Raw genomic sequence first — 26,094 nt, forward strand, 5'->3', positions numbered from 1 at the left:
TGTGTGTGTGTGTGTGTGTGTGTGTGTGTGTGTGTGTGTGTGTGTGTGTGTCAGCTGAGGACGAAGGAGCGACCCCGGTGAAGCGGCGGCGGGTGAGCAGTGATGACGACAGAGCCGGTGATGCCGCGGCGCCGCTCTGCGTGGCCTCCACCTCCTCCTCTTCCTCCTCCTCCTCCTCGGCCCTCCCGCCCTGCAGCGAGCCGAAGCCCGACCACCAGGAGGCGCTGACGCCCACCAGCACCTCGGACACGGAGACGCGGGACTCCTCCTCGCTGATCGACCCGGGCACGGAGCAGGACCCGCCCTCTCCTGACCCCGCCCCCACCTCCTCTGGGAACCTGGACTCCTCCCCGAAAGAGGAGAAAATGGAGGCCTCTTCATCGTCATCCTCCTCGTTCTCCTCCTCCTCCTCCCTGTTGCAGGAGGCGGGGGAGGGCTTTGTGCAGGGGGAGGAGGCCGAGCCGCAGCGCCACATGGCGGGGGGAGAAGAGGAGGAGGCGGAGCAGCGGGAGGGGAGGAGGGGTGAGGCGATGTCCGCCTCGTCGGAGGAGGTGAAGGAAGAGAAGGAGGCGGGCTCTAAGACCGGCGGCAGCTCGGCCCCGCCCCTCTCCGAGGACGCCGCCTTCCCATCAGCGCTCGGGCTGACGGGGGAGGGGCCAGAGGGCTGCAGCGGCCACGCCTCCTCCTCCTCTTCCTCCTCCTCCTCCTCCTCCTCGCAGGTGTTTCCGAGCGCCGGCCCCCCGCCCGACATGCTGGACATGCTGTACAGGACGGTGGAAGCCACCATCGCCATAGTTACCAAACTGTCCGTTAAAGGCCCGCCCTCTTCATGACATCATCAACTCACAGCCGCCATGAGATCTTTGACAAAAACTAATTTTTCTTCTTTTTGTTTTTTTTTTCTCTTTTGGAGAAATCTGAATTCTTCAGAGGAAAAAACTTTTTCCTGTTTTTGGTTTTCTGTTTTCTCCTCCTGCTGTTCGTGCTGCTGTCCGTTTGCCTTCTGCTGATGTTCAGTCGGTCGGTCTTTTCCAGCTTCAGTGGCTCCGCCGTGTCGTCTCTCGCTCTGTACAACTCTGACTCCACGCACAGCCGACCCCCCCACCCCCCCCCAAACCCCCCAACCCCCCTCGTTTGACAAATAAAGAAAACCAGAAAAAGTCGTACAAGCTATAGCACATTTTTTTTCAAAGGGCAAAAAAAAAAGTTTTTGTTTTGTTGGTTTTTTTTTTTGGTGTGTTTTATACTGATTTGAATTTGTTTTGGAAAGTGATTTTATTTGCTGTAACGGGGAAAGGTTTACAGAACTTTTGTCTCCTCTGTATGTAATTTAATTTTATTGCATTTTTACTGTGTATAAAAATGGTCGTCCTCTGTGCCAGTTTTGTACTTTATGAACGAGGCAAAAAGAAAAGTTGCCTTGACTTTTTCTGTGGTTTAATTATCCAGAAACTGAGTTTACCTGTAAATTAAGAGAACCACAAGAAAACTTGATTCTGTAAAGAATCCTCTCTAGTCATTGCCTGAAGGTGTATATGAAAACTATATAAATATATATATAAATATCTTTATATATATATGAATATATAAAAAAGCGGTGCTTTATTTGACTGTGGTTGAAATAAAGCCCCCATGTTGGACCAGCTGGAGCTTTTATTTTCTTTAGTGAAGTACATTCCATAATCTATTGTTTATTTTTGCTTCTTCTGCTGTGTTCTGATTTTCTTCTGATTTTATTTTAATAGAGAATAAATTAATAAACACAGTTTTAATATGAAGAATTATGAACTGAAATCCATTGTGGAGCTGTGAGGTTTTCTTTCTTTCCCTTTCTGCTCAGTTTGCGTCAGTTTCAGAGAAATCCGAGTGTTTTAAATGTTTCCAGGCTGCAGAGCGACGCTCACATCAGCAGCAGTGGAGCCGTACGGGAAGCTAAAGGGATCACAAAGCCTGGTACAGTAAGTGTAACACATGTGTAAGTACAGTATCATTTATAAAAGCTGCTTATATGAGCCTTTAACACATTGTTTTATTGTGTTTAAAGTCAAAATGTGCAGGACTGCAGCTTCTTTAAGCCTGAATACATTCAGACTGTGTTGGACCTGAACATGTAATGAAAGCAGGTGTACATAAACACTATGTGCTGACAAACTACTATAAAACCTGCAGCATACAATCAGAAGTTAACACCTCAGAAAGGTCAAATTAGATTCTCAAATAGATCCGTATTTACCTTCTAACAGTGCGACGAGTGCGTTTATCCTCGACATGTTTTTAAGGAATATGTACACACTCAAGTTAGAGAAATAACATTTCCATTGTGGTTCTCGTTCCAGGATGATAAGATGTTAATAAATCACCGCGGTTACACTTCCAGTCCATACAGACACATTCACAGACGCCCTCCTACAAACCTACAAACCTTCCATATAGACCCCCCCTACCAACAGATTTACACACATTTATTACACATTATACCTCCCGCTGCCATCACAATATCTCTGGTCCTGCTTCTAGTTAAATAGCCATGTGAGTCGCTAACCTAAAATAAATGTTTTAATACCTCAGGGTGTCGTTACCATTCAAAATATATGAAAACAAATATATATAAATGGAAATCAAACAAGCTCTGGATGATACAATTAGTTTATTCAGACAGGTAAATATTTTATGGACACTAATACAAAACAAACAATAAAGTTAATATTTATAAAAATAAAAATGTAACCCTTCGAAGGACAATCTCGTAATATTCACATCATATTATAAAATGAAGCAGAATAACAGTTTGATATCCGGTTGCTCTGAATATGAAACATTTTGTTCTTTGTAATTTTTCTTTGCAATGTGTGAAATAAAAACAGTTTCTACTTTCAAAGTATAATGTAGTGTATTATTTAGTTATTTACAGTTGAATGGAGGTTTACTGCACAGCTGCATTCATATTATTATTTACATTTTTTGCTCATAAAGTGCATTAAATAGAAAAACGAAAGAAAGCTGCAAAACGAAACAGGTGACACAGTTTCTGTTAAATTATAAATGTTCAGTTTGCTTTATGGCAGCCATTTTACAGACAAAGAAACTAAATTAAAATATTACTCAGTAGACTGATCATTAAAGGTTAAACCAATAAATTCTTTGCTCCTCCTCCTCCTGTCTCCTCTCCTGTGGCGTAGTCTGTTCCTGCAACACAAATTATTCATACAGAAAAAATTTTATTATAATTTTTCTTTAATGAAACAGGAAGTTTTTTGGGGGGTTTTAAGTTGAAAGTGGATTTTGTGACTTGTCCTCGGGGAGACGACTGCACACAGTGACTTTAAATAAAATGGCAGAAAGTGAACACGAGCCTCTTTTTCACTGCAGGTAGTCGGAGATTCTCAGCTGATCGACTTTTTTCTGGTTGTTTTATTGTTAAATTGTGATTGGTAGCTTTTTATTTGTTATTTCTATGTGTATGTTTTTTCCTATTTATAAATAGGGGGAAAGTTTTTTTGGTTTTATTTTTTAAACGGAAAAGGGTCGTTTTTTATTTTCCATTTTAATTTAAAATAAATAAAATAAGTGTTTAGTTCCCCTGTTTATAAATGGTAGTCGATTTGTTTTTTATTTCAAAACAAAAATCCATTCGCTGCCACCGACCCTCCGTACCCTCCACCACTACCGCCAATGGAAAACCCAAAAATGGCTCCGAGCCGTACTTTGTGGTGGAAATGAGGCAAGTTAGTTCTCAGCGTGCGGGGGGAGGATTTCTAACAACAATGGAAAATAATTCAGAACAGTGACGTTAATATTCAGATTTTAAAGTCAAATTCTATGGAGAGAATTTTGTTCCTTTATTATTCAATCAAATAGAATAGATTTGAAACCAAAAAAGAGATTTGAGAGCAAAAAAAAGAGTAAGTGGCAATCAAAAAAATGTTTGGGATCGAAACAGAACAGGTTGTAATTGAAAAAGTAAGTAAAAACATACGACCATTTTGCGTCCTCTTTGTTTGCAAGTTCTAAAGTTTTGTTCAACTGCACTTGATGGGCGGGGCCTACGCTGGTGGACGAGAGAAGAGTTTCTATTGGTTGGTTTGACCTGGCTACGTCTTCCGCATTACACCCACTTCTCCATTGTGCTGTGCTGCTTGGAGAAGCCTGTTGCTCTTGAAACGTTTCCCAGAAGTAATGAATTGCGCTATATATCGTTGGCTACAGCCTGCCGTACATTCACAACAACAACAACAACAACAACAACACAAGTAATGAATTATAATGCCCTGCTGCTGCAAGCACACTGATTAGCAGCAACATGGTTGTCTCTGCTAGTCACAGCCTGAGCAGAGTAGCCTAATGAGTGAGTGAATTACAGGGAGGCGTATACAACAAACACACGTGGCGAATAATTTAACAAATTCACGCACATATTTCTAACCAGCCAGCATTACTGGTCTATACAGGAGCAGCAGAATGATGCTTCTGACCTCAGAGATGTACAATGTGTAGGCTACAGAAGAGAAAAGCAAATTTCAGCACCACTGATCTGTATAATCAGATTATAAGTGTTTGTTGTATACGCCTCCCTGTAATTCACTCACTCATTAGGCTACTCTGCTCAGGCCGTGACTAGCAGAGACAATCATGTTGCTGCTGATCAGTGTGCTTGCAGCAGCAGGGCATTATAATTCATTACTTGTGTTGTTGTTGTTGTTGTTGTTGTGAATGTACGGCAGGCTGTAGCCAACGATATATAGCGCAATTCATTACTTCTGGGAAACGTTTCAAGAGCAACAGGCCAGGTCAAACCAACCAATAGAAACTCTTCTCTCGTCCACCAGCGTAGGCCCCGCCCATCAAGTGCAGTTGAACAAAACTTTAGAACTCGCAAGCAAAGAGGAAGCAAAATGGTCGTATGTTTTTACTTACAAACATTAGTTTTGATTGAATTTGAAGAAATATGTTCTCTCATATTTTTTTTTCAATTACAACCTGTTCTGTTTCCATCTCAAAAAATTTTTTTTTGATTGCCACTTACTCTTTTTTGCTTTCAAATCTCTTTTTTGCTTTCAAATCTATTCTATTTGATTGAATAATAAAGGAACAAAATTCTCTCCATAAATTTGATAATTTCTCAGGATTACGACCGGAGTCCCCGGATGGCGCCGTTTAACAACACTGACGTTAGCACGCAGCTGCCGGTCTGAAGCACGTTAGTGGTTTACTGCAGTAAAGTTGGCAATATATTCACAGATTGGAACTTCCCGCATCAATAACTCACAATCGGGACATTTTTAAAACACAGCCGATGCCTCTTTCCAACCGTAGTAAAGCACACAACGAGCTCCAACTTCATCAATGCTCCAATAACATTGACCTCTATGTACACCTGGCTGTGAGAGGAGTGCGCAGGGACCGTCAACAATTTTCAATAATGAAAAGAGATATCACAAAAGATATTCAATTACTGTACTCTCACCAATCTGTGAATATATTGCCAACTTTACTGCAGTTGATGGTTTCCAGTCTCACCTGATGATCAAGACAATCGATCCTAGCACGATCAGGGGAATCAGGACGCCCAGAGTGATGGCCAAGGTCTGGTTGGAGGCGGGTTTTTGAGGCTTCATCACGTCAAAGTGAACACCCGGCCCAAACACTTTGACCAGCTCCGCCGTCACAGCAGCCGATTGGCCCTGCAGCTTTCTGACGGGTTAGACACGAGAGATCAGGACCCAACAGAACCTCCAGCGCGCCGCTCTTTAAGGAACCATCTCTAACAATGTGTCGACTCTTTGAGTCCGTGTTAAAAATCAAACTCTTACTTTATGACTTCTTCAGAGGAAACGACCTCCCCTCCGTCTACAGCGACGAAGCTGACCAGAGCTGTCCTCTCAGCCGCACTGGACACCTCGATGATGTTCACGGCCCAGCCCAGAGCGCCACCTAGAGCCCTGAGAGGAACACACAGTTACAACAACAGGAATCTCCAAACAATGAATGGATCATGAGCTCGACCCATCTTACTTCTCCATCTCGCGGACTTTCTTCTCCACGACGTTGGCGGGCTGGTTGAGGGAGATGACCACCACGTCACTGCTGCTCGCACCTCCCTTGACCTCCACCTGGGGGCAGAAGAGTGCCATTGTGGTATGTACATTATTTTCTTCCTTTAAATTAAAATGTTTGTTTGTGATGAGATATAACTTTTTCTCTTAACATCCTGCTGATTTTGGCCTCTACTGGACGTTGACTCACTGTTCTTTACCTTTTATAAAAACCACTGTGAACTCCCTTCATCCAGTCCTCGCTCACTCACCTCCACCTTGGTCGTAGCCTGAAGTCCTCGGGGGTCCGTGGCTTTCACCTCCACTGCAGCCTGCTGTCCAGCCAGACTCACCACGGACACCACGTACACCAGACCCGAGGACGGATCCACGTCAAAATGAGGACTGTCTGCAGACAGGCTGTAGACCAGCTGACCCTCTTCACCGACATCAGGGTCCAAAGCCTGTGGGGGGGAGGGTGGGGGTCATAAATGATTTGTTTTTTAAAGATCTAAACACTAACATGTGTGAATTCAACTGTAAGTTCATTATTTATTATGTGTATTTGAAGCATCACTTTGTTTAACACACAAGATAATTAATGATTATCGCTTCTGTCGTTAGCAGAGAGCAGGTATCCCACAATGCTCTTTTATTACAGTACGGGATATTTTCTGTGTGCGTTTACCTTCACATGAATGACAGGGGCTTTATACGGGGCGATGCTGAAAATTGAGGCCTTATAAACCTCGGACTGAAACTCTGGAGACTCGTTCACATCCTCCACCTGAACTCTGACCTGAGAGAGAGAAGAAACAAGGAAATAGAGGACTGTAAACATAATCTGATCGGATTCACAGAATCTTATCTGATAACACAAACACACATAATACAAAGAAAGACTAATACCAGAAAGTAACTAAATGTACAAAATAAACCACAGAACAGTGAAAGTTCTGACTTCCAGCTGCACAAATGGTCCTGAATGCTTCACGACAACAAGATTTTCTGGATTAAATGTTGAATTGTTCTGTTGTTTTATAGAATATATAAAAGTCATCTAACTGATGTGTATTTTCTCTGGTCTTTATTTGTGGATTTGGTGTGGAGGTAAATTAATTTACTGTAATATTGTGATACTTTTGTAATAAACAATTATGTTAGTAAGTAACTGCAATCGGATTACATTTTTAAAGGAATCCTCCCAACGCTGGACGTTTGTAATAATCCCCGATGAATAAACTCAACAGTATCAGTTGATCCATATTATTGTCACTGTATATTAATGAAGATCTGGATCCTGATGCTCATTAAAAGTTTGTCTGTTTTTTCTTAAAATAAAGAGAGGATTCAGAAAGGGTTGCTTCTTTTCTTCAGTAATCAATATCACCTGAGATATACAACTTAAAGGAGAAACCAGACAATATTCTCTCCATAAAATCTGATCCAGTTTCACTCAAATCACTGATAAAGTTGTGTGTTTGTAGCTCTGTGTGGCTAAAGGTTGAAGATTGATGGGTGAATGTCAGGATATTATTGGTTGAAATCAGTTAGTTCATGCTGACGTAAGCACGCGTCACATTTAGTTTTACAGGAAGACACAATGATTGGATTTTAATATAAAAATACAAATAAATTAAAAATAACTTTTGTGCATTTTTCTGACACACATTGTTAAACAGGGAGACAATACGACTGAGGATGTGATCTTAAAGGGTTAAAATGAGAACAGATCGTACCATTGCAACAGCTGACGTAGGGGGGGTCCTCGTGTCCACTGCCTCCACGTCCAGGATGTACCAGTCCTGCTCTTCTTTGTCCAGTTCTGTTTTGGTCAGGATGGCTCCACTGGTGTTGACGGAGAACAGGTCTGTGTGTGTTTTCAGTGTGTAGGCGACATCGTAAAGGTCGCTTCCTGAGGAGGCCCAGACCATCCCCACTGTCGCCCCCACCGGCTCGTTCTCAGGTAGGCTGAAGTTGTAGGAGGTATTGCTGAAGGCCACGCCCGCCACCCTCAGATTGACCACGACGCGGGCTGGTTACACCCAACAACACACGAGTTATCAATATTCAATACATGTTTAATATCACAAGCTGTAAAATATAAATGTTTATAATAGTTTACTTTAAACAGTGGGTACGGAAAGTATTCAGACCCCTTAAAATGTTTCACTCTTTGTTTCATTGCAGCCATTTGCTAAAATCAGAAAAGTTCATTTTATTTCTCATTAATGTACACTCAGCACCCCATCTTGACAGAAAAAAAACAAATGTAGAAATTTTTGCAAATTTATTAAAAAGGAAAAACTGAAATATCACATGGTCATAAGTATTCAGACCCTTTGCTGTGACACTCATATTTAACTCACATGCTGTCCATTTCTGATCCTCCTTGAGATGGTTCTGCTCCTTCATTGGAGTCTAGCTGTGTTTAATTAAACTGATTGGACTTGATTAGGAAAGGCACACACCTGTCTATATAAGACCTTACAGCTCACAGTGCATGTCAGAGCAAATGAGAATCATGAGGTCGAAGGAACTGCTCAAGGAGCTCAGAGACAGAATTGTGGCAAGGCACAGATCTGGCCAAGGTTACAAAAGAATTTCTGCAGCACTCAAGGTTCCTAAGAGCACCGTGGCCTCCATAATCCCTAAATGGAAGAAGTTTGGGACGACCAGAACTCTTCCTAGACCTGGCCGTCCAGCCAAACTGAGCAATCGTGGGAGAAGAGCCTTGGTGAGAGAGGTAAAGAAGAACCCAAAGATCACTGTGGCTGAGCTCCAGAGATGCAGTAGGGAGATGGGAGAAAGTTCCACAAAGTCAACTATCACTGCAGCCCTGCACCAGTCGGGGCTTTATGGCAGAGTGGCCTGACGGAAGCCTCTCCTCAGTGCAAGACATATGAAAGCCTGCATAGAGTTTGCCAAAAAACACATGAAGGACTCCCAGACTATGAGAAATAAGATTCTCTGGTCTGATGAGACCAAGATTGAACTTTTTGGCGTTAATTCTAAGCGGTATGTGTGGAGAAAACCAGGCACTGCTCATCACCTGCCCAATACAATCCCAACAGTGAAACATGGTGGTGGTGGCAGCATCAGGCTATGGGGATGTTTTTCAGCTGCAGGGACAGGACGACTGGTTGCAATTGAAGGAAAGATGAATGCGGCCAAGTACAGAGATATCCTGGAAGAAAACCTCTTCCAGAGTGCTCAGGACCTCAGACTGGGCCGAAGGTTCACCTTCCAACAAGACAATGACCCTAAGCACACAGCTAAAATAACAGAGGAGTGGCTTCGGAACAACTCTGTGACCATTCTTGACTGGCCCAGCCAGAGCCCTGACCTAAACCCAATTGAGCATCTCTGGAGAGATCTGAAAATGGCTGTCCACCAACGTTCACCATCCAACCTGACAGAACTGGAGAGGATCTGCAAGGAAGAATGGCAGAGGATCCCCAAATCCAGGTGTGAAAAACTTGTTGCATCATTCCCAAGAAGACTCATGGCGGTAGTAGCTCAAAAGGGTGCTTCTACTCAATACTGAGCAAAGGGTCTGAATACTTATGACCATGTGATATTTCAGTTTTTCTTTTTTAATAAATTTGCAAAAATTTCTACATTTCTGTTTTTTTCTGTCAAGATGGGGTGCTGAGTGTACATTAATGAGAAATAAAATGAACTTTTTTGATTTTAGCAAATGGCTGCAATGAAACAAAGAGTGAAAAATTTAAAGGGGTCTGAATACTTTCCGTACCCACTGTACATAATATAACTCAGGTCACCTTCCATGGAGTCCGCCATCTTTCTACAGAAGCCCTTTTTTGAGTTTTTCGCTTGTTTCTCATCCGCCGTACTTTCTCCCACACCCTTCACAGCCCGTTCTCATTCCCAGGTTGTCGGATACAGACACCAGCTGTATTCAGTTAGTTGCAATCTGCAACTTCACCACTAGATGCCACTAACTCCCACACACTGGCAGTGGTGTCTGGAGAAGTGGGTTTATTCTTATTTTATGCCCCATTTTCTTTCTCCTAAAATTGCCGTCGAGCAAAGGATAAATGCTGTGTGTTATAAACGGTGCTAACCCAAAAATGTTCTTCCGCAAAAGCAAAAGGCCCAAACTAGAGCCAGTGTTTGGTTTGTCCATTCCAGGCTTTTGTAGAAAACATGGCGGCTGCACATGGTGTCTGTAAATGAATCCGTCTCATTCTAAGATAACGGAAACTACCTGGCGCTGTCAGACTGACCTGTGGAGTTTAGTGGAGGCTGGCCGTGGTCTTTAGCCATGGCTGTCAGCACCAGCGTGGTGTCCTCTGTGACATTAGCAAGGTCAGAGGTCAAGGTCACGTCCCCGGTCTCACTGTTTAAGGCCAAATATGGAGAACTTCCTGCAGAGAAACTTGAACACAGAGAGAGAGAAAAAATAAATATTTGAGTATGAAAATGAGGTGAATCACATGCTATGGCTTTCACAGTCACCAGATCTCAACCCAGTTTAACACCTGTGGGAGATTTTAGACCAACACCATCATCAAAAACACCAAATATGTTCTGGTAGGATAGAGATCATCTCTCCGGTAGAGTTTCAGAGAAGCTGTTCTGTTCGTTTTTCCTTTAATTCGTCACCTGTCAGTATTTTATTTCTCAAGCTACTTAAGAACAAATCTGTTAGGCGCCCTGACAGCTCACCTGGTAGAGCTGGTACCCCAGGTAACAATAAGGGGTCATTACTGCAGCGGTTCTCTCTCACCCTCCCCTTTCCTGTCATCCTCCAGCTGTCTCGATCAATTCAAGATGAGACAAAAATGTATATTTAAAAGAAATCTGTTGGTACGAGTGGTTCTTTCACAAGGTCCAAGGTGCACTGTGCGCAGCAATGCTGTGTAGATGACCTTACAGTCAGCTGCTGACGGCATCCTGGGCTGCACTGACCTGTAGGTGATGAGCGAGTTGTTCCCGGCGTCTCTGTCGGTGGCCGCCAGCGTCAGCAGCAGCTTCCCCTTCGCTGCGTCTTTCAGCAGGATGCTGCTGACGTAGCTGCTGGAGCTGAACTCAGGCGTGTTGTCGTTGACGTCGGTGAGGCTCACTCTGATGGTGGTGACGTTCTGGTGCACAAGAGTATGCATTTAAAACTTTATGATGTTGGTTAACCTTTTATAAGTAGCTTAATGATCTGATCCTACTGCAAGAATTTAAATGTTAAAGCTCCGTGTAACTGAGACATGTGTGATGTTTGCTTTCCCAACTGCTGAGCTGTCTCAGCCTGGTTGCCCTCGGGAAAGAGATTTTTAATCTCAAGGGACTTCAATGGTTAAATAAAGGTTAAATAAACAATATAAACGATATATAGTGCAGAACATACAGGGTACTTGTTAAGAAACAACATATATGGAGGGTTGTAGATGTACGTGTGTAAGTTTATAATTTAATAAAAAAGGAATAAATGTGTACTTCCTCCTTTCATGTCAGATTGAATGTTTTGTCGTTTATTAGGATTTATTCATTAAGTTTGTGTATATGTTTGTCTTTTTTTCTTTTACCTGGTCTCGGTCGGTGACGATGGCTTTGAACACAACAGCATCAACAGGAGAATTTACCAGAAGTGTTACAGAGTATTCGGGCTGGTCAAACTCTGGAGCATTATCATTCACATCCTCAACAGTGACAGACACCACAGCAACAGCCGTCTTCAAACTGTCATCTGTCTGGGCCACCTGACGAGAGAAAACATGAATCACTTTTTAAGCAACATCTTTTTTGTGTTGTATACCGAACTGTGCGCACTCGTTCTGTAAAAATTCAGATTTTATGCAATGTTTGATGGGCTGTGTGAAAACCTGGAAATTTACTAGTTTTCTAGTCATGGAAACACCTGGAAATTGATTAAAAAGACCAAATATCCTGGAAATAATCTATGTTGTCCAGGAACATTTTTATTGTATTTTAGACCTTTCACTCAGATCACTTACTGTATGTAACCCTAGATGCGTATTTAGTTTGAAACTCAACTGTTAGCTGTGCAGTATTACACCTAAAAGCTTACTAAATGAACATCATGCTGTATTGAAGAAGACTTGAAACTAGAAATTGAGAACATAAAACTCATTAGGAAACTGTTTTCTGAGCTCATAAATCAAGCCATTTTCAAATTAGGTTGCATACTAACTCAGTTCTTTTTGGAACCAATAAAGTTGCCCCCCTGCTGGCCATTAGACAAATACTTCTGCCTCACTTCCCAGACCTGGAAGCTTGGTCCACAAATTATATACCGTGATCGTATATTCAAATGCCAGTACCATGATGTTGATAGAGATCGCACTGTTGTTCATGTCCTCTCTGTCTATGGCAGTCGCCACAGTCAGAACTCCACTGCTGGAGTCGATGTTGAAGTTTGTCCGGTACTTGTCTGGAGACACTAAACAAAGACAATGTTCAAAATTATATATATTATGTGTTTAAGTGTTTTACTTTAAATGTCTGATGTGAATTTGAAGCTTTAATTTCTTGTTGTTTACCTGCACTGATGCTGTAAATTAAAGTCATGTTAATCCCGCTGTCTCCGTCCTGAGCCTTTATCGCCTCAGGCTCGATGGCCCGGAAAGACCCAACCTGAAATATATAGTATACAATATTGATATTAGCCAAAAAAAGACAATAAGATATAGCTTTATAAGACCCAGCAATTCATATCTGTGGGCAGGGGCGGAGCCAGACAAGACAAAAAAAACCCTGTAATCTACCAGAAAGCTTAGAAATGCTTCACAACACTTTTGACTGTGTTTAATAGATGCTTTATAAAGTGTTGGTTGGCATTACCTGTGAGAGAAATGATGTGATGATTAGGTTTAAAAGTCTCACCTCATTCTCTGGAATAAAGGCCCGGTACACGCTGTGGCTGAAATAGGGATTCAGGTTGTCAAAGTCCACTATGTTAATCACCACAGTGGCCGTGTCATTTAGTCCGTGGTTGTCCTGTAGTGAACAAAGCACAGACAACTTATTCATGTCCATCACCAGTTAATTATGTTTTTATGTCTCAAAATAATTCTGTATTTAGTAGATGGTGTGTGTCAGTATTTTCACCTACCCTGGCCATCACAATGAAGTTGAAGTTTTTGACTACATTGTAGTTCAGTCGTCTCTTCAAAATAAAAGCCCCTGAGTTGGTCAGCATAAAGTACTCTAAAGCTGGCGCCTTTGGGAAGAAAGTTACCGTCACATTTCCATACAGAATATTGTTACTCATCATAACACATGTGGAAGCCCAGAGATCATCTTAATCTCAAAGTAAAGCTATCTGTGGTCCAAATCCAAGTACAACTGTGATTGTTAAAAATTATTTGAAAAAAATACATAATACAGACAGAATTGTATAAATCCCTAAACAGGAAACAATCTGCTCGAACTCACCCGTTTTACAAAAACTTCCTTCAGTTACTGAGTTCACTGTTTGGGTTTGTTGTACAGTTTTGAATATAAAATGAAATATCCATAAAATATGTAACTGAGTCAGTTTACTGAATGATAGAAAAGTGGTTTCTTAAGGAAAAAGGTTGGGATTATTTCCTGTAAATTTGGAATCATACAATCCCAATTTTAAAGCTAAAATAAACATCTTTGGTTTATTTTCAGACATGAGTGTTTGTCTTATTACAATATTTCAATTTGCTTGTATTTAATACAGTTATTCATTGATTGTCAGATTTGGATTTGACAGGATTTAAACAAATTACATATGAGCAACTACGCCCACTCTCAGCTTCCACAACGCAGTGACAAGCAACATAGATGTATGTCAACTACAAAAATTGCCAAATAAGGGTAGATGATATTACAAAGGAATATGTGAGCTGGTTGTTTTCTGGGGTGCTGTCTCCATCCACCGCTGTCACTCGGAGGACCTCGCTGTCCACACTTACTGCCTGAAGGAAGAAAATGCTGAATGATGTACACCAACACATGCAAATGAATATACGTGTGCATGTTCTGTCAATTGAACATCTAAATACAATATCTGTTATCACATTTACTGTGTCTTCTCAAACTAATTCCACCCTAGTTTACAGCTTGTAGTCAGATAAACCAGCCAGAAGTTCTGTTCTGTTAGTTCTGATTATTTTTTTTCTGTCAGCTGAACATCTTAACACGTCAATAGAAGCATGTAATGCAGGTCTGCAGTTCCTTTCTCATAGAAATCAGTGACTTACCTCTGAGACGTTGGTGCTGTAGACCTTCTGTGAGAATACCGGGCTGTGGTCATTGAGGTCGTTGATTTTCAGCGTCCGAGTGTTATTGTGCTGCAAAAGTTAAAAAAACACCATTTGAAATATTTTGTTTTGTAATGTTACTGAATATTACAACATTTACATGACTTTTACCTACCTTAATTGGGCCGTCACACATGACAGAGTAATACAAGGTGCGGTCAGACTGTAAGACATGAACACAGTGGATTTTTGGGTCTGTAGAGATGACTTAAAGGTGACGTGTTCAAAGACAACAAAATCATTTTACACTAAGAAGACTTTGGAAGATACCCACTAACTCATCAGCTGAACTTGCTGAAATGCATTTTTGTACAGAAAATTGTACAGTAAAAAGTATTACTGTTGCACATTAATTTCTAGGAGATGGAGTTGATGGAGCTCTAACCCCTATCAGTGCTTCTGCGTCCAGTGGCTTTTTAGTGCGAACAGTTGCGGTGGTGGCTCCAAGCGTGAAGCTCAGCTCCAGAAACTCCAGGTGGGTGGGGAAGATGTAGGGAACCAGCTTCACATTGCTTCCTGAAGTGATCCCATTCACCAACTCCACATCCCCTGCAGCAGCAAGGAGAAGGACTAGATAAACATGTCATCTGTTTTTTCTTCACAATTTAAATCAATAAATCATACATCTCACTAATATAAAAACAATGCTTATTATAAAGAAATGCTTAATCTTTGGCAAATACATGAGGAGAATGTATTCTGAAGTCACTTCATAATTTACACTGTATTATTTATTAACAACTTTTTAATAGAAAACAAAATATTGGTGTCAGTTTCAGTTTATATATTAGCAAATCTGGCCAATCTTGATTGATGATTTTGGCTCCCAATTAAATCTAAAACCTTATTATATATTATTATAACCAATTACTGGGCTTCATCAAAACGTTTAGCTGTGTTTTGGAAATCTACTTAAAATATAATAATATGTCTTTTCAGGGTTCTCAGTCTGACTATTGAACTGCTGATAAGGGTGTTCGACCTTGGCACCACTTCTTTTTTCCATTTTTACTAATTATTTACCTCAAATATGTTCAAATGATTCTGTTAGTCTTTATGCTGATGACACGGTTATTTACTCTGATATATCTTAAATCCCAATTCTTTACAGTCTGATTTTAGCTTGATCCATAACAACAAATTTGTGTTTTTTGACTTTAATCTACTTTGGAAATATTCTATTCAAAATGCTGTATCTCACTTACCTGTGTAGCCTTCATCCACTGCTCCCAAATCTTTATTACTATCGGCAGCACAATTTATGTCAGTACCTAGAGTAACAGAAATAATACAAGTTAATAAAGACAGATATAATATGTTCACTCAAATTATTAAAAAAGCCAGTGTTGGGCATTAAGGCAACGTTACATTAATAATATTTCTTTTGAGGGAGAAAGGACGTTATTACCAATTTTGTGGGGTGTAGCAGAAAAGTAATATAAATAGTGGTGTAACTAATTACTGTTGGCAGGGAGTATGAAGTAACTTTATAAAAGTGATGATAGCAAAATGCTAACTAGCTAATCTAAATCAATTGTTGCATGCTAGTTAGATAGCATTTTGCTAACATTTGCTAACTCATGATGTGTTTATACCCATGTCACTTATATAGTCTCCAAGCAATATCTGTCATCTTCAAACGTTTTCTTGTAGCATATCTAAGTACAGGAAGCCAATTTCTTTCCAGAGGGTGGCGAAGTCATGACCCGCCCTACTCTCCCTCTGATTGGCTGGTACTCACTGCCTATGATGGTTTGGTTGGTAATTACATTTAAACAATCTCAACAGCAACAGATTTCCTGAAACAGTGCACAATTTACTTTTTTTATATTTACTAGTAAGTTAAAATAGTATATAGTAAAAAAACAGTAATATGACCTTGTTGTGCAGTTATCAATTACTTTCTACTAAAGAAACAGTCTCTATAAAATATGTTGATGTGAAAACAAATCTAAATCTAATTTCTCTTGTTGAGAATGTGGCCAGTGTATTCAGCGTAATACTATACTGAACTGAACTTTTTATTACATTGTATATAACCTGTATTACATTATATCTGAATTATATCAATCTGTACTGTAGTTTTATCTTTGCCAAACAGCCTACGCAGTTACAGTGCAGATATACAATGCCTATAAAAAGTATTCACCCCCCTTGGATGTTTCACGCTTTTGTTTCTTTTATATATGAAATCATGGTCAATATAATTTGGCTTTTTTGACAAGAATTTGCAACAAAAAACAAAACAAAAAAAAAAAAACCCTCTTTAATATCAAAGTGAAGATGGATTTTTACAAACTAATGTCAATTAATTAAAAATATATAAGGTAAAGAAGATGATTGCATAAATATTCACCCCCTTCAGGTCAGTATTTAGTAGATACACCTTTGGCTGCAGTTACAGCACTGAGTCTGTGTGGATTTGTTTCAATCAGGCTGGCACATCTGGACACTGCTATTTGTCTCCATTCTTCCTTGCAAAACAGCTCAAGCTCTGTCTGGTTGCTCGGGGATCGGGCGTGAACAGCTCTTTTCAAGTCCAGCCACAAATTCTCGATTGGATTGAGATCTGGGCTTTGACTTGGCCACTCCAGAACACTCACCTTGTTGTCTTTGAACCATTTCTGTGTAGCTTTTGCTGTATGCCTCGGGTCGTTGTCTTGCTGGAAAATACATTCTTCTCCCAAGTTGTAGTTCTCTTGCAGACTGAATCAGATTATCCTCCAGGATTTAGCGATATTTTTCTGCATTCATGTTCCCCTCGACCTTTACAAGCCTTCCAGGGCCTGCTGCTGCGAAGCATCCCCAGAGCACGATGCTGCCACCACCATGCTTCATGGTGGTGTTTGTGGTGATGTGCAGTGTTCGGTGTTTGCCAAACATAGCATCTAGTCTGATGGCCAAAAAGCTAAATTTTTGTCTCATCAGACCAAAGAACCGTCTTCCAATTGACCTTGGAGTCTAGCACATGCCTTTGGGCGAATTCCAGGCGAGATTTCCGATGAGCATTTTTCAATAGTGGCTTTCTCTTTGCCACTCTCCCATACAGCTTCGACTGTTTTTTTTTGCAAATTCTTGTCAAAAAAGCCAAATTATATTGACCATAATTTTATGTATAAAAGAAAAAAAAAGGGGGAAACATCCAAGGGGGGTGAATACTTTTTATAGGCATTGCATGGGCGCCCCAAGCCACTGAGTATCTGCCCGTTTCTTGGGTGGGTATAGGACTAGTAGTAGATTTATGACGGCACAGCCTGATAGCCACTGCGGGGCCTAATGATCGCTCAAAACCTTATTTAACTTGAATACTGGGCTTCCATAGGAATCCTCACCCAGCGACAGAAAATAGTCTCATTTTTCCAATAATTTACAGTTTTAAACAAAATCTCTGCCACATTTGTCGATTTCTAAACTCCATCCATTCTGGTTCCACTCACCTATTGGAATTCCAGTAACGACACACACACAAATGGAGATAACGAGAAGGAGACAAGGCCTAATCGAACCACCGGCGTCCATATTGGCTCGGTTGTGTTTTCCCAAAACCTGAAAACCGACATTGAACTGATCACCTGTATCACAGGCGTTAAGAGTCGTCTGCAGTTCACCTCACCCTATAATCTCTTAACAACCTCCCTATAATTCTGTTTTATGGCTGATTGTAAAATGACTGTCAGTGGACAAAGAGCAGGACCAAGCCTTAATTTTAATTCCCTCAAACCGTGTGAACAAATCATACCTCAGCTTTACAGGAGAAGTTTAATTTTTGTTTAAATTGAGCTATAATAAAGGCCAGGCATCTGCTACTGTACGTTTACATTTAAGAGGAGAATTCTGACCTTGGTTGTACTCCTCATGTGGTTTTTATTGTGTTGTCCTTCTGCAGATTTGTGCATATCTTTGTGGAGCATTATAAATGTTTATTGTCTCTTTGATTCCCAAAACAAATCCCAAAACAAATAATTCACAACTGAGTTAAAAAACATCAACATTGAGCTGGAAAATGTCATCATTGACAGTATGCACACCGATCTGACACTGACAGGTGAAGTGAATAACTGAAAGATTATCTGGTTATGATGGCTCCTGCTAGTGGGGTGGGATATATCAGGCAGCAAGTGAACATTTTGAGCTCAAAGTTGATTTGTCAGAAGCAGGAAAAATGGGCAGCGTGAGGATTTGAGCAATGACAATAATGTATTGAAATAATGATGTTAGCTTCTCTGACTCAATGGGGAGCCCAAGAGAAACCAGAAAGTCTTCTTCTCCAGAGGAACTGCATTCAGAATCCCTCTGACATTTGTAACATTGCTAAATAAAAATCCAGCTATAGTATGTAATGTGACTAGTTTCACAGCAAAAGGACGTTTGTTTTTTGAAAATTATATCTATCTATACATTTCTGCTGTTGACCAGTCTTTAATGAAACCCCTTTGCCATATGTTATAGAGTAGCGTGGCTCCTTTTAAGGGGGTAGAGCAGTGTACATGTGTGGGCATAACGTGTGTGTGTGGTAGAGCGAAAGGGAGCGAGCGGGAGTGTGTGAACGGCAGCAACAGCGAGAGACTGGTTAGCAAAAGTTAATAGAGAGTTTAGCGGTAAATGTACAGTTTATGTCACAGTTGTCGGTGAATAAAGGCTGTTGCTTCCTCAAGGACAAAGTGGAGCCTCTGTGTGTGTTGTTGGCCACTGCTGAAGATAGAGTGAAGGGGGTAAGCCCCAAAGTTAGCTTCAACTTCGGCCCTGGAGGAAACTCTCCCCTGTGCTTCCCGACTCCGGTCTGGGAGCCGAACTGTTAACACATAGGCCAAAGCTAATGTGGTATCTCTTTGTGTCAGTTTTTTGTCTCTTTTCAGTTGTATTGTGTCTTCTTGTAGACGTCTTTTGTTTCTTTATGCCCAGTTTTTTGTATTTGTGTTCATTTTATGTCTCTTTGTAAACATCTTTTGTCTCTGTGGCTGTTTTACTGTCCTTTATGATCATTTTGAGTCTATTTGTGTCTATTTTGGGTTTTTCGTGTCTTTGTGTCTCTTGTTTTTATACATCTCTTTGTGTTCATTATGTCTTTTTGTATCTATTCTGTGTCTCTTTGTATCCATTCTGTGTCTCTTTGTATCTATTCTGTGTCTCTTTGTAGCCTTGTGTCTCTTTGTGGCTGTTCTGCTTCTCTTTCTAGTCCACTCGTCTCTATCAGTGACATTTGGGTGCCTCGTGACCCCTTGGGCGCCTGGGTCTTTGAGTCAGTACACTCTAAAAAAAACCCAAAAAACGTTTTTACGGTAAAAAACCGGCAGCTGTGGTTGCCATAATTTTACCATAATAAATACGCTAGAACTTTTTCTTTTATAACGGTAAAAAGACATTTGTGCTGTTGATTTTACAGATAATCTTGGCATTTTATTCCATATTTTACCATATAAATAAAAAATTTTTCCATCAAAAGAAACATTGTTTGCTTTATAATTGACATGAAAATACTATATAAAACAAAGATTTTGCCAAGAAATATTACAGTGTTTTACTGTACAATTAACAGTATTTATACCACTTTATTCTGTATAAATTCCCTTAAAATATCATATAAATAAAAGTTTTCCATTAAATATGTCTGTGTTTCACCGTATACTTAAGGGAAAAAAATACAGTGGAACTTTTTATGGTAATAAGATATTAGTACTGTTGATTTAACGATTAATGTTGGCACTTTATTCAACATTTTACTGTGTAAAACAAGTTTTTTTTCCATCAAAAGAAACTGTTTTGCAATATATGACATAAAAGTACCATATGAATAACCATAAATAAATGTTTTCCCATGAAATATTAGTGTTTTACTGTACAATTAACAGTATCTAATATAAAATACTACTTTAATCTGTATAAATTCCCTTGGAATGGCACACAAAAACTAAGGTTGTGCCATGAAATGTGACAGTGCTTTACTGTACAATTAACAGTCTGTTATAATAATATAATTAATAGTTTTTTTTAGTAAAACCTCAATGACTTATGGTTGTATAACACTGTCTTACTCAAAGTTCACCAAAAACTACATACAAGGTAAAATTTAATATTTTAATGATCAAAAATGTAAGCATGTTTCTTAAAACTAAAATAAAAATACATCATTCCTCAATATGATACTTACAGCTCAGCTGGATGTTTGAGAGTTTAGAATATAGAATTACCAGGGTTGCCCTGGCTTTCTCCCAAAGTCCACAGGCAGACAGAAGTCCAAAGTCCATCGGCATAAAAGATTAATAGATCAGTGTTGATTGATTTTGGGCTTCTTCGAGCTAGAAGACTGATCGCTCTTTTCTGGAAAAATTATAATTATTATAATTATTTAATTTGTTTTTTTTTTTTTTTTTTTTTTTTTTTTTTTTTTTTTTTTTTTTTTTTTTTTTTTTTTGTTTTTTTTTTTTTTTTTTTTTTTTTTTTTTTATATAAAAATTTAAAAAATTTTTAAAAAAAAAAAAAATAATACATAAGCTTTCAAGAGGGCTTTGGCAAGGAGCATACGCCAGGTCGGGTGGGGGGGGGGGGGGGGGGGGGGGGGGGACCCGAACCCCAAACAAAAACAAAAAAAGGGGGGGGGGAAGAGAAAAATATAATGTTTTGTTTTTGTTTTTTTTTTTCCTCCCCGGCCTCTTCTAAAAAAATTTCAAAAAAAAAAAATATAAAAAAAAAAAAATTCCCCTCCCTGTCGGGGGGGGGGGGGGGGGGGCAAGCTAATTGAACCATGAACAGTTAACATAGTTTATAAAAATGCAGTGTTGTGAGTAGGATACAGCCATTTCATACATGAGACTTCTATAACATGGACCTGCCAATGTGCATTCAACCTGCCTTTGTATGAGTCACAGTAAGCCCTGTGGAATGAAAGGTTTGTTGTGGGGGCGAAGGTATAATATCCTAAAATCAGATATTATAAAAATCAGTCCTTGCCAGAGTTACCAGAATAAACTTTCCTTGTCTCTTTTGCATGGATTACATATAATACATAATAAATTAGAGTTATTGGCCATTACTCACAGGACTTTTGTTGCATGTGCAGTGGCATGGTGAACGTGGTGGTCGTTGGCTCTCTTCAGTCCATACTTTACATGCCCCTCTCTCGTCTATGAGTGTTGTCAGTCTCTCTCTCACTCTCTGTCTGGGGAATACAGTAAGTTTAAACACAATTATAGAGCAAGAGCATATCAAGCATTTTAGAGTAAGTTCTAGTTGTCAGATCTATTTTATAATCAAAACACACATCCTATTGAAGAAATGCCCCACCAGTGTCACTCTATATATCATATCTGATCTGACCAAGACACGGGGGCAAACCAGGCAGACAAACATCAAAGTGTTTCAAGGAATTAAATTCTGACCTGAACTTTACTCCATGAACATCCGCCACGTCTTCAGCTTGTAACTGATCCACTGCTGACTTGTGGCTCTCAGGGGTTCGCTCTGGTCCACAAGAAATTGGGTCATCCCCCTGAAATTGAGTTCGAGAAATGAGACACTATCTGCAAAAATATTGTGAAGAACTGAAATTTTCACTAAAGCCACTAATGCAATGCGAGCCCATGTGAGAGAGTCCCTTTAACAACAGATTCATCTGCCATTGCTATCCCATTCTCCTCCAGTAGTTTCAAGTCAGCCAGTAGCTCTGAAAAAACCTTGGCATGGCCGAATTCTTTAAAGTCCTTCTCTCTACACAGCAAAACCAGCTGCATGTGATCAACATTTGATCGAACATGTGGGGGCAAATTTAATAGTGAAAGGTACACAGCCAAAAGTTTGTGCTTCTTTTTTGCAGAACCCAAAGGGTTCACCACCTCAAATGCATCCTGGTATAATATCAGCTTAAGGTAAAAAGGTGTTTGATTTAAACACCTTACCATCATGGCAGTCACAGAGAACATCTGGTTTTGAAACAGCATTATCGTAAGGAGCTGCTGACATGAGCCCTGATTGTAACATATTCTTCAGTGTGTTTAACACAGGAACGTAGTACGCAAATCTTTCTGTTCTGTTCTCATCTCTGCCTAGAAACACAACACAACACAACACAACGCTCAACATATTTAAACATTTCTTTAAAACACTGTGCTCTAGAGTATGCTGTTCTCATAGGCCCTGTGTGGCAAGCTGAGAACAAGTCAGAGTCCTTCACTGTATCACAGATTTTTACAATCTCTTCATCTGATACTGGCAAATCTTTCAGAAGCAAGTCTTCATCTTCAACAATGGTTTGAATAGTAGATGCTGGAATAAGAAGTTGCCCCTGAAGTTTTATGTAAAATAAACACACATTTCTGAGGTAAACAACAAACAATGTAAAAAACAATTTAAACAATGTATACATGGCTTTGTGTTTCTTGTGATCAAGTTTGAACGCAGAGGATTGCACACAGAGTAAATGGTGCAAGGGTGCCACTTAGTGGTCAACTAAAGTTACTGCATCACATATCCAGATATTCAGTACTTTTATATTTGTACTTTCACAGGTACAGAACACAAGGCATGTTCAGTCTGGCTGTAAGAATCCCAGACGACCAGAATCAGAAAATCTTCGATATCCTGCAGCAAGTCTTTCAAAGTGATCCTGTTAAAGACGTAGCAAAACAGCTTGACGAGAACAAGGTGTACGTCGGCAGCAGGGTGGTTGCAGCCAGACCTCTGCCTTGGGACACAGGAGGAGCTGATCATGCAGAGTCACGTGTTACGGAACACTTGGTCCACTTGTTCAACCGCCGCGATGAGAATGACTTGTTGCTTTTCTATGTTTATGCTTCCCCATGTGTTGAAAAATGTACACGTAACTCACATCCTGAGAGTATCCTCGGAAGGATAAATCAAATTCAGCAATGGAAGAGTCACGCTTTTGTGTTTTCTAAAATCTTCAAGCCCCGCAATCGTCCGGGCAATACAGTGGAAGAGCTTAGTGGAGCCCTTCGGCGACTCGGGACTGTAGTTGGTCTTGACAACATATTCCGATATGATAATGATGTGAATTAGAGATAGATCGATATGTTTTTTCAGGGCCAATACCGAATATTTGTAGTCAAGGAGGCCGATAACCGATATTTGGAGCCGATATTCATTTGCAGTAAAAGGAAAAACATCATAAAAACATTGAACATCAGGATCTGGAAGTGTTCACTGATAGTGTTCTGTGCTACATTAAGAACTGCATAGACACTGTCACAGTGGACAAACGCATCCGGGTCTACCTCAACCAAAAGCCCTGGGTGACACAGGGGGTCCAGCAGCTGCTAAGGGAGAGGAACACCGCCTGGAGGTCCTGCAACAAAGAACTCTACAGCACAGCCCGAGCCAACCTGAAGAGGGGCAACAGAGAGGCCAAGGAAGACTACAGGAGGAGGATAGAGGACCACCTGAGCAGCAACAACAGCAGGCAAGTGTGGCAGGGAGTTCAGCATCTGACCAACTACAGATCCAACCTTGATCCCCACCAGTTTGCCTACAGAGCGAACCGATCTACAGAAGACGCCATAGCCATAGCACTACATACTGCACTATCACACCTGGAGCAGCAGGGGAGCTATGTGCGGATGCTCTTTGTGGATTATAACTCTGCATTCAACACTAGTAGTCAAACTCTGGGACCTGGGGCTTCCACACACCATCTGCATGTGGATCAATAGCTTCCTCTCCGACCGCAGACAGAGGGTCAGAGTGGGCCATCACACATCAACGGCCTCACTACAGGCTCTCCCCAGGGCTGTGCGCTGAGTCCCTTGATCTACTCCCTCTGCACACACGACTGCTCCCCTGTCCATCACAGCAAGTTTGTGGATGACAACACAGTGGTGGAGCTCATCTCCAGGGGGGAGGGCGAGTCTGCCTACAGAGATGAGGTGGAGCGGCTGTCAACATGGTGCAGGGACAACAACCGGCTCCTCAACACCTCAAAGACCAAGGAACTCATCATAGACTACAGGAGAAATAAAACAGAGATCCCACCATTAATCATCAGCGGGGACTGTGTGGAGAGGGTGGCAGACTTCCGCTTCCTGGGACTCCATATCGAGGAGGACCTTTCCTGGAGTGTGAACACCTCTGAGCTGTTGAAAAAGGCTCAAAAGAGACTGTACTTCCTGAGAATACTCAGGAGGAATAACATCACACAAAGACTGCTGGTGTCCTTTTACCGTGCCTCCATTGAGAGCATACTAACATACTGCATATGCGCATGGTACACCAGCTGCACAGCGGCTCAGAGGAAAGTGCTCCAGAGGGTCATCAACATCGCTCAAAAGATTGTCGACTGCCCTCTCCCCACACTGGAAGAACTACACAGTTCCCATTGCCTCAAAAAAGCCCAGAACATTATAAAGGGCACTCACCATCCTGGTCACTCCCTGTTTGAACTGTTGCCTTCAGGCAGGAGGTACAGATCAATTAAAGCAAGGACAAATAGACTCAAACACAGTTGTTATCCAACTGCAATAACTACCCTCAATGCTGCAAAACATAATGTGCAATATGGACTCAGATATTAAATGGATCAATGCAAGGACAGATGGTATGCCTGCAGATGAATGTTCATACTGTTTTTATGCAATGACTGGGTGTGTATGACTGTGTGTCTATGTATGCTGCTAATGATGTTATATGTTTTTACTTATTTTTTTAAGTAACACTAGCACAAATTAATTATTTATTATTTTATATTTCTTTTTTTCTATGAATGATGCACTGACTGGAGAGCACTTTAAATTCCGTTGTACCTGTGACAATGACAATAAAGATCTATTCTATTCTATTCTATTCTAACTTTCACTGCTATGCGGATGATGTCCAGCCCTACATCTCCACCAAATCCATCACCTCTGCCACTCACTCCACTCTCTCCAACTGCCTCACTGACATTAAATCCTGGATGCACACTAACTTCCTTAAACTTAACTGCGACAAAACAGACATGATCATCATCGGTCCCAAATCCATCACTAAAACCATTCACAGTTTCTCCCTCACTCTTGACACCTCCACCCTGTCTCCATCGCTTCACAGTCGCAACCTCGGAGTCATCTTTGACAATAACCTCTCCTTTGAACACTACATAAAACAAATCACCAGAACTGCCTTCTTTCACCTCAAAAACATCGCCCGACTCCGCCCATCACTCTCTTTCTCCGCTGCAGAAACCCTCATCCACGCCTTCATCATCTCCAGAATCGACTACTGCAACAGCATCCTGTACGGCACACCATCCAAAACCTTAAATAAACTCCAGTACATCCAGAACTCTGCTGCTCGTCTGCTCACCCACACCCGCACCCATGACCACATTACCCCTGTCCTCCAGAACCTCCACTGGCTCCCGGTCCCACAACGAATTCAATTCAAAATCCTCCTCCTCACACACAAAGCCCTCCATAACCAGGCTCCTTCCTACCTCACTGACCTGCTCCACCGCCACAACCCATACCGTAGCCTCTGCTCATCTGACGCAAACCTCCTGTCTCCACCACCCAGGACCAAGCACCAAACCTGGGGCAACAGAGCCTTCTCCGTTGCTGCCCTCTCCCTCTTGAACTCTCTCCCCAAACAAATCTGTGACTGCACCGACCTTACAGCGTTCAAATCATTGACAAAAACTCACCTTTTTAAAATTGCTTTTAATGTTTAGCTTATTCCGATGTCTTTTTAGTGTTTTTACTGTTTGATGTTGTTTTCGCTCCTTTTATGATTTTATGTAAGGTGTCTTTGAGTATTCAGAAAAGCGCTTACAAATAAAATGTATTATTATTATTATTATTATTAGACAC

At 40.8% G+C, this 26,094-nt stretch overlaps 2 protein-coding genes across 6 annotated transcripts in view; one reads left to right on the top strand and one right to left on the bottom strand.

Annotated features, from left to right (window-relative positions):
- usp34 (ubiquitin specific peptidase 34) overlaps positions 1-1,645 on the top strand; it is a 53,516-nt gene extending 51,871 nt beyond the window's left edge. For all 4 annotated transcript variants that reach the window (XM_051385045.1, XM_051385048.1, XM_051385046.1 and 1 more), the window contains exon 78: positions 55-1,645. In XM_051385045.1, the coding sequence (XP_051241005.1) occupies positions 55-833 (779 nt within the window). In that variant the 3' untranslated portion in view covers positions 834-1,645. The remainder of the gene's footprint in view (positions 1-54) is intronic.
- Positions 1,646-2,632: 987 nt separating this feature from the next.
- Positions 2,633-26,094, bottom strand: part of LOC127354815 (protein dachsous) — a 49,435-nt gene continuing 25,973 nt past the window's right edge. Inside the window, exons 20-28 of one of the 2 annotated variants that reach the window (XM_051385052.1) lie at positions 10,968-11,140; positions 10,283-10,434; positions 7,772-8,067; positions 6,721-6,831; positions 6,305-6,496; positions 6,013-6,110; positions 5,811-5,939; positions 5,518-5,691; positions 2,633-3,186 (exon numbers count right to left, since the gene is read on the bottom strand). In XM_051385052.1, the coding sequence (XP_051241012.1) occupies positions 3,099-3,186; positions 5,518-5,691; positions 5,811-5,939; positions 6,013-6,110; positions 6,305-6,496; positions 6,721-6,831; positions 7,772-8,067; positions 10,283-10,434; positions 10,968-11,140 (1,413 nt within the window). In that variant the 3' untranslated portion in view covers positions 2,633-3,098. The remainder of the gene's footprint in view (positions 3,187-5,517; positions 5,692-5,810; positions 5,940-6,012; positions 6,111-6,304; positions 6,497-6,720; positions 6,832-7,771; positions 8,068-10,282; positions 10,435-10,967; positions 11,141-26,094) is intronic. The other variant, XM_051385051.1, reaches the window with a different exon arrangement.

The sequence above is a fragment of the Dicentrarchus labrax genome, unplaced genomic scaffold, assembly GCF_905237075.1.
Source record: "Dicentrarchus labrax unplaced genomic scaffold, dlabrax2021, whole genome shotgun sequence".
NCBI classification, from domain to species: Eukaryota; Metazoa; Chordata; class Actinopteri; family Moronidae; genus Dicentrarchus; species Dicentrarchus labrax.